The sequence below is a fragment of the Carex rostrata genome, chromosome 8 (genome assembly GCF_964058835.1).
Source record: "Carex rostrata chromosome 8, lpCarRost1.2, whole genome shotgun sequence".
In the NCBI taxonomy this organism is placed as follows: domain Eukaryota; kingdom Viridiplantae; phylum Streptophyta; class Magnoliopsida; order Poales; family Cyperaceae; genus Carex; species Carex rostrata.
This window is the reverse complement of record NC_135925.1, coordinates 1,875,359-1,884,172: the sequence shown is the minus strand read 5'-3', so window position 1 is coordinate 1,884,172 and position 8,814 is coordinate 1,875,359. Positions and strand designations below refer to the sequence as shown.

At 33.7% G+C, this 8,814-nt stretch overlaps 1 protein-coding gene across 1 annotated transcript; it reads left to right on the top strand.

Moving 5' to 3' along the window:
* Nucleotides 1–1,286: 1,286 nt before the first annotated feature.
* Nucleotides 1,287–5,094, top strand: LOC144558101 (uncharacterized). The gene is made up of 8 exons (XM_078306822.1): nucleotides 1,287–1,590; nucleotides 1,758–1,804; nucleotides 1,903–2,059; nucleotides 2,408–2,609; nucleotides 2,697–2,823; nucleotides 3,400–3,558; nucleotides 3,942–4,113; nucleotides 4,746–5,094. Exons 1-7 carry the CDS (start codon nucleotides 1,371–1,373, stop codon nucleotides 4,092–4,094), a joined length of 1,065 nt encoding a protein of 354 aa, XP_078162948.1. The 5' UTR covers nucleotides 1,287–1,370; the 3' UTR covers nucleotides 4,095–4,113; nucleotides 4,746–5,094.
* Nucleotides 5,095–8,814: the final 3,720 nt, after the last annotated feature.

Here is an 8,814-nt window from a genome sequence, read left to right as displayed (position 1 = left end):
AAAAGATTCATAGAGCTATGACTCTCTGTTTGGATTCCAAACACTTGACAATTCCAAATAGGAAGATGATTCATATTTTTGTCCCGTTAAAGGCCTTTACAACATAGGATTGACATGTTTCGTTAATGTTGTCCTTCAAAATTTAAAAAGTTTCAAGAGTTGATTACTGGGGATGGGTATTCTTATGCAACAAAATTTGTGATGTATACTCTAAAACAACTATTTGTTGAAGCACTGAAGGGAGAGAATCCTATTAACAATCCAACCTTACTAGAACTCCTTAAAAAGGTCGTTGAAAACCTCCTGCCATAAGGACCGAATCCCCAATTCGGTCTCCAAATTTTACTTTTTGGAGAGACCGAATTGGGGATTCGGTCTCCACATTTTTCTCTGTTTCCGCCCCTGTTTCGGCATGTTTCGACCTGTTTCTGCTTTTTTCGAACACCCTATATTTCTGTGATGTATTTTCTCTGTTTTGATCCCTTTTTCGACCTGTTTCTGCCAGGGACAGCCCCTGTTTCCGCTTGTTTCCGCTAGGGACAACTCTTGTTTCAAAATAAAGGGAGACCGAATTGGGAATTCAGTGTTTATGGTTTTTGTAAAAAAAAAAAAAAAAACAATCATGTTGTTTTGCTAAAATTAATTTAGTTAATTGGTTTATAAAAAAAATTCAGGATACGGTGTTCGATTCCCTAAAGTAACCCACATTTTGAGTTTACATCTGAATCGTCCAATTGGACTTCGGGCCAATCCAGCTTGATGTAGAATGCACGACTACTTTAATAATAGTGCAAGAGCAGATTAGACGGTCCGGATTCAAACTAAAAAATTGGGTTGATCTCAAGCGCAAAACCCACCTAGAGGCTGGGAGTCCACATCATCTGCATTAACTCAAAAGAGCATTTTTTGAATTAATACGTATGGACTGTCCGATTGTAAACGGAGCCCGTCCGATTTCCGCTTAAAACATAGGAGGGTCTTTAATATTAGTGTGGATCTAACTCGCACGATTCTTGAAACAGATTGGACGGTTCATATTCATTAACATAAAAGATTCCTTTTTGTGTTAATGCAGAGGATACGAATTTGGTTGGTTGGATTATAGTTTGGCGAATTCGTATCCTCTGAGATATCTCAAACTTTGCTTGACTTTATAGAAAATCCTAACCGTTTAAATACGTTCTGCACAAATCTCAAAGCACACATAATACTGACCCCCTACATCACCCCCGAAGAACCGGACACGTCGGTCACGCAAAAGTTGAGATATCTCAGAGGATACGCACTAGTTTCGCTAGGGTTTTATTGTTGGACTGTGTTGTGTGTCAGGACTAGGAGAGTAATAAGTGGGGCCTGACCTCTGAACGCTAATGGCGGAGAGAGAAGAAGAGTCGGAACTTTGCGTCTCAGGCGAGGTGGTGGAGAAGAAAGAGGATGCGAAGGGAGAAGACGAAGAGGGAGGAGAGAAGGCACCGATGGCTCCATGGGAGCAACACGCCTCTGTGATTAATCTCCCGAGATATGATTACAAAGCGCCTTCGTCCTTTCTCCTGCGATCTCATTCTGGCTTTCTCATCACGTGCCCCATCAGTTACTTATTCTCCTTTCTTCTTCAATCTTCACATTCATATACAAACAAACCCACCAAACAAACTGCCCTTTTCGTACATCATTCATGTCTATCCTGCTAATTCCATAGAAATCCATGTTTATCCTGCTAATTCCATAGAAATTGATAGTCTATGTTTTTTCATTAGAGCGTGAGAAAAGTGCCACCAAGGAAGCAATTTCAATTCTAAAAGAGGTAATGCTAACGCTTCCACTCATTGCTTTCACTTTTAATTTCTTTCATATCAACATTGTCTGGTGCTTATACAAGAAATTTTGGACTTGTACATGCAGTATATAAACAATATATCTGGGAATGGCCTTCACAACGGGGAGTCTTCTGATCCAATAGTTGCTGCTAAGAAAAGAAAATTGTACCCTGAGGTCTCAGAAACAGCGTCTGATGAAAATGAAGAGACAAAGCCGAGCTCGATTAATTCGGAGATCTCTGGTAATAACTGCTATAAACACCTTGACCGTTTTCATAGAGGGGTTCCTAAGGCTAATGTTACCATTAGTGTGAAAACAACTATTGCTATATGCAGAGGCAGATGCACATTTCAATGAATATTCATTTTCAATTTTTTGTGCCTGTACATGATTATCTATATAGTTTAGAGTAAAATGCTGTGTACTGCAAAATATTATTGACCAAATCTGGTTTGACCCCCACATCTTGAAAGTCTGGCTTTGCCCCTGGCTGAATGAACTAACTGTACCACTAAATTAAGTTAGTGTATGATACCTAACAAGGAAATGACCAGATCTGTTTTTTTTTTTTTTCTCTTTTATAAAACAGATATATCCACCAAAGGATCCATGTCTTCTTCTCTTGACACTAGTGATGAGCGGAAAAAGTTTTCTCCCGTCTCTCTCGTCAAGCTCTCAAGAAGTGGTTTGCTGCTTTTTTCATTTCATGACAACAAATTTCATGAAAATGTGGTTGATATATTAGCAGACATCTTTCTCTCCTTGAGATCTGGAAAATTGAAGCCACCAAGGTGGGTCTTTATGTTCATCTAACTTTCACTTACGAAGAATACCTTTTAAGCTATATCGAGAATAATAATAAATTTGCTTATCAACAGGTGGTGTCATCGTGTATTTCCAATTCAGGAAACATGTACATTGTCTGAGAAAGAGCTACAAAGAGTTGTTTCAAAATTATTCAGTAAATACTTAGAAAAATGGGACAAATTAAGTGAATCGATAAAGGTATTATGTTATAAACTTCGCTTTCGTATGTTTGTAGTGACAAGGGCACTATAATGCAAAAAGTATAAATGTTCTCTCTTTTTTTTTCCTTGAACTAACCCTATTTGTGCCAGTAGAAAATCCCTTTTGTTAAAATTGTGGAATTTTAGTGCAAATCTCCAATGCGGCAGAATCACGCTGCAAAAGTGCTAAAAGTTGTTCGTTTTATTCATGTTTTGACACTAGATGATGTCTCTAAGTGAATATTCTACGTAAATCGAGAAAAGAAAAATCAGAATAGACCACCTGCTAAAAGAGTAAATACTATTAAAAGCCTAAAAAAACAAACAAGTCCTACCATATCTCTCTAGCAAATTAAATATGGAGTATAATACATAGGCACTGAGTAAACACTGCTAGTAGATTCTACTTACTTTTTGGGACTAAAACGTACACAACAAGCAAGTACTTACCTGTAAAATATAGTTGCTGTGTAAAAATGCCAGTATATTTTTTAGTTAGGCTTTTTTTTTTTTTTTTTTTTTTTTTGTCTTGGACTGGTGTCAATAGTGGTAACAATTAGAATTGCATGGTAAGTTTGCAGTAGGGTATAACAGAAGAGGCACTGAAGAGAGAGAGAATAAAACTGAGATAAGGGAATCAGGCTTGATGGAAAGAGAACACTGTTTCAGGGTTGTTGCCGGTACAGTAATCACTCTTGCCAAAAATTCAGTAGTTGATCTCAAGTCTCCTGAGGTAATAAAATTCTTAATCTTGTGGCTGTAAGCATGTGTGTGTGTGTGTTTGTGTGTGAGTGGGTTAAAACTGTTTATGTGTCCTACCATTCAATTTAAGGTATTATCTTTCTTTTTTTAAGTATGAATACAGTGCCTGTATGCACTGTGTTCATTTGATTTATATGAATTTAGACTAATAATTTCTGAGCTAGAAATATAAACAGAACCTTATACCATTACTTTTCTCATGGCCTCTTACAGCATGTCATACATAAATGTTATGCATTGATTATGACCCCATAAGGACAATCAGAAATTGTACTGCATATGGCACATATTGCAATAATCATTTTTTACCAGTGCATGTTAATTTATTTTTCTTTCCTTCTCAATTTGAAACAGGTGGTTGTGATGGTCGAGTTATTGCCGATGTCTGGATTACCGAACAGGTCACCAGTGGTTGGGGTCTCTGTTTTGCCAGGTGAGCTTGTCTCTACCAAACCTCGACTGCTGGTCAAGTCACTTGTGGCCGACTCAAAGCCCACAAAAGGATGATGGTTATATTATGGGCAAGGTATTTCTATTTTACATTACCGTGTGAACCTGTGTGGAAAGAATAAAGAGTGGTACGCTACTATGAATACCTTATTGGTGCGTATTATGGATCAATATCTCAATTTTTAAACCCCAAACAAACGATCCGAACCGTTCAACATGATCTCCATATGAAAATGTATTTGTAGATCAAATTTTATTTTTTTTAGAAAAATTACTATTTTTTAGACAAGTAGAAAATCACTTGATCTAATGATTCTAGACTGTTCAAAACTAGTGATTTTTTATATATCTAAAAATAATAAAATATAGTAAAAACATTCTAAAAAAATATAAAATTTAGTCTGCAATTACATTTTCATATGGAAATCATGTTGACCGGTTCAGATCGACTATTTTGACTTTGAAAACAAAAATATTGATCCGTAGTACGGACCAATCTGAGCTATTCATAACCATAGCTTGACTCAAGAAAAAAATGTTAGAGAAAAAAATCTATAGGTTAATTTTCTTTTAGTCTTAGTAGTTTCACTTGGTCTGCTGGCTTTATAAGATGCTATGCAATTGTCAAGACACCTATGATTTAGATTTTTTTTTTTTCATGCATTTATAGTCTGTATGGTTGCTAAGTTTCATAATTTCATTGTGCAGATGTCTGCTGTTCCTATCCGGTTATAACTGCACAAAAAGTCTGAAATGCAGAAGGTCCATTTGACCACTGACGAAGTGCATTTCTTAATAGCAAGATTTACCAGAGTATGGTAATTGCTCTATTCATAAAGAACTTGTGTATTTTAAATTTAAATGCTTTGTTGTGGGGGGGAGAGGGGGCTCAAATTGTGAAATCTGGCATATTTTGTGTCCTTGTAGCAAAAGATTAGGAGGTGTCATGATGAACCTGTTTAACTGTGATATTTTGTTTGAATCTTAACTACTACCTTGAAATAATCCCTGTAAAACTTACCTGGTCTTTATGAATATTTCTTCCTTACCTGGTCTTTATGAATAGTTCTTTGTTAATCTGCGAGGAAACATTCTTCATCACATTTTGGTATATCTGCATTTTGAGACTCCGGGAATTATCTGCGGAAAATTTCAGTAGACCCTTGAGTTTATATAATTAACTTTCTATTGTTGAAGAAAGAGCGTAATATTTTAGGGGGATTTTCATGTATACCCCTCAAAAATCTCAAAATTACACATTTCTCCTCTAAAATTCATAATATCAATGTACCCTTCTAAATTTTAAAAACACAAATTTACCCAATTATTGTCTTTTTCTATTAAAACTCATTTTAGATTTATGAAGTACCTATTTTACGCTTAATTAAAAATAAAATTAAAAAATATGTAGTCTGTTTAAGAGAAATATTTATCCTTCTAATTGGCCAGCTGTGAGTATGTATGCGTCACAAGTATAAAAATAAATTATTTGCCTAAATTCTGTGCTTGAATGTTATTGTGTGTGCTAATTGCTAACTATTGTAGAGTCATTTTCTCTCATCTATTAATAATGTGGTCTTGTTACCTGTCAGCACCAATTGCTGGAATTGTTGATAGTTGGTTATTTGACTTTTATACTAGCCGGTTATTTATTTCTACAAGGTTTAAATTCAACGTAAGGCACACCAACCGCTAGCATTTTTGTGGTTTGGTTTCTTAATTTTTTTTTTTCTTACACAGTACACACTTAATTAACATATAGCATGGTTCACACATGCAAAAATAATAACTTAACTGCTAGAATTCGCTGTGATTGATACCTGCAACTCATTAGATGAAATTTCTATGGTGAACAAAATTTATTTCTCATATTTTCAAACAATTGTTAACTAGTTATTTAGGAGTCGATAGAAAATAAATTCTTGTAAATCGTTAGCAATTTTTATAGAAAAAGATTCACATATCACCACAAAGGGTATTATTGTTGATATATAAAGGATAAAATGATCAACAACAATATATTAACACAAAATAACATTTTTGGGGAAACAATTTTAGATTTACTGCTATATATTTTGTGTTAATATATATTGTTGTTGATCATTTTATCCTTTTTCGTTGTTTATTTATTCTTATTGCTTGGCATACTAATTCCAAGTTTAGAGCAACCCATTTCTCACTGCTACTGCAAGCCTTGTGATCTCAAGTCTCAACCAATTAAGTTTTTCTAATGATACCGACACTTAACTAGAAATTAATGTATTTTCTAGAGTTTAGATATGTCATTTAGTCAAATTTTATGCAATTTGATAGACGGTCTATTTAGATTATAGAAAACTGTAATTATATTATATTATATTTTTTTGTTAGGACAAGCACTATTCAATAGTTTTAGTTGTCATATAATTTTTTTTTTAATTCAAACATGCCCGTAGGTTTTCATTGATTCAAACAGTTCAATACATATCAGTCAGACCAATACATACCAATAGAGAAACGAGAACCAGAAAAACTAGAAATCAGAAAAACTGGGCGTACCAGTATCAAACTGGACACCCTGTGACCAAAGTGAAACAAGAAAAAACAGACTAGCTGAACCAAGACATTTCTACATGTCGTGCTCAGATCGATTCAGAGTGCGAGGTGCTTGAGCCGTCGGTTCTTTGTGCTCAGATTGAGATTCTTGTTCATAACACAAAACGTGTTGGAAGAGAGCAAAACCAGACAGAGATTTCCAAAGTTTTCTAATGTTAAAAAAAAAAAAAAAAACAACAACAACAACACAAACAACATTAACACAAACACCATATCAAGTTTTTCGGTAAGATCAACATCAAAATTTATTGGAATGATTTTAAATAAATATTCCAAACTGTTGAAAATTATAACCGATCTACTTTACGAGAGAATGTCAAAATTATAGTTTTTTACTAAATTTAGTATCAATTCAATAGATAAAAAAATGTTTATATTTGTTTCTCATCATTTTTGACCGCCTGACTTTATACTAAATTAATTCGAAAATTTATAAATTTGACATAAAACACATCACTTGTGAACTTTATCGGTTTCAACCGTTTAGATTTGTCGTTTAAAGTAAATTTGATAAGCTTTGAAGTTAGACTAACAAAGAACTTGATGATGCTTTAAAAAATAAAATCCATTTCTGATCATCCTTGACTTTTGGAAGCAAGAATTTTTGCTGGAGCTTGTCTTTTTTTATTTGTTCATAAAAAAAAATGGTAGTAATTAATCTGTTCCAAGAAAATGGTTAGAAGCAGTCGTTGTACGGCACAAATGAAGTGACTTGACATTTGGAAACTTGAAATTTGTGTGGTCAAATGCATAGAGCGCAGTAGATCCATTGGAAAATAGTGTAGATTTCCTTTCAAAATTTATCAACGGAGAAAAAATGGGATTTAATAGCATCATTATCTTGACCTACTCATAACCATGGCTGTGTGGAAAAATTGGAACACAATTATTTAATGCCAAGTACGACTAGTAAAAGTAAACATCATGCATCTTGGACCTATTCATATAATAATTTCACTAGTCCCAGTTTCTTGTATAATGTTTCTCTAGTTTTATTAATTAATACCTGATAGCAAGTTGGGTTGAACTAAAACATAATTAATTATATATAAATATATTTCCTTTCATTATTGTTTTTATTCATCAAAAGTCCAACTTTGAATGTCAAAGCTTTGACATCCCATATGGGTACCTAGCAAATATATTCCCTGTATAACATAAATATACCATGTATGTACATTTTCATGCAATAATTTAAATTTGGCAGTTGCAAAATTGACATTTTAGCGCACACACTGGAAGAATTACGTCCCAGTTAATGACAATACATATATATATATATATATATATATAAATAAATTTTGTGAAAAGACTACTGTTGCACTATTAATTCTTTAATAATTAGCTATTTAGCTAGCTTTTTTGCATCCGGTAAAAATAACAAATCTACCAGAAAAATGTAAATAATTAACCGCAAATAACAATCAGAGCCAATATATAAGCTGGAATTAATAGTTACTAATTAAGTTACCAACAAAACATGATTCCATGCATATTATAATTCTCTAGCAAGAACAGTATGATTGAGCAATGGAGATAGACTAGCACTTCCAGAAAACAAAATTTAATTAATAATTAAGAAATATCTACAAGATGTACTAATCCGTCCGCCTAATAATAGTTATAAAACCTAATTAAGAACCACAGATGGACATCGAAAGATCCAAATTAACACCACGACTGTCAGAAAAGGCTGAGCAACTTCTCATAAAACTGTTTTCACTGCTGGATGAAGTGTTGTTTGTTTGCTTTGCATCAAGGAAAGAGATAGAGAAAGAGAGCAAGCATCTGTGTCAACTTTAGGTGCATGGTTTTCTCTGAAAGTGTAGTCCTTTGTTTGAATGAACGGTGTAAGATTCATCTTTTCCTTTCTGTTTACCTAAAATAAGTAAATTTTGAAGTTAGTTGGCTGCTATTTCTATCAATTATATATATTTGTCACTAGACAGGTGACAAGTCAAATACAATTATATATCATTATCATTCCATGGATTAAATTAGACAAATAAATAAGATGTCTGAAAAGGGCAGTTGCACTACTACATAATTTGACAATGAAGCTAACTTGATGAAAAGGTTCTAATTATTCATGAGAAAAGAGGAGAAAACATACAGAAACAAACAAGAAATAAAGAAACCAGCTTTGCAGAAAAGGAGACTTGACTTGAGGGTTTCAAAAATG

Excerpts from the sequence above, each read along its gene's own strand:
- LOC144558101 (XM_078306822.1), top strand. The coding sequence starts at position 1,371 with ATGGCGGAGAGAGAAGAAGAGTCGGAACTTTGCGTCTCAGGCGAGGTG. Across the intron at positions 2,610-2,696 it reads GGAAAATTGAAGCCACCAAG|GTGGTGTCATCGTGTATTTC; the intron begins GTGGGTCTTTAT and ends GCTTATCAACAG. Across the intron at positions 2,824-3,399 it reads AATTAAGTGAATCGATAAAG|TTTGCAGTAGGGTATAACAG; the intron begins GTATTATGTTAT and ends TTGCATGGTAAG.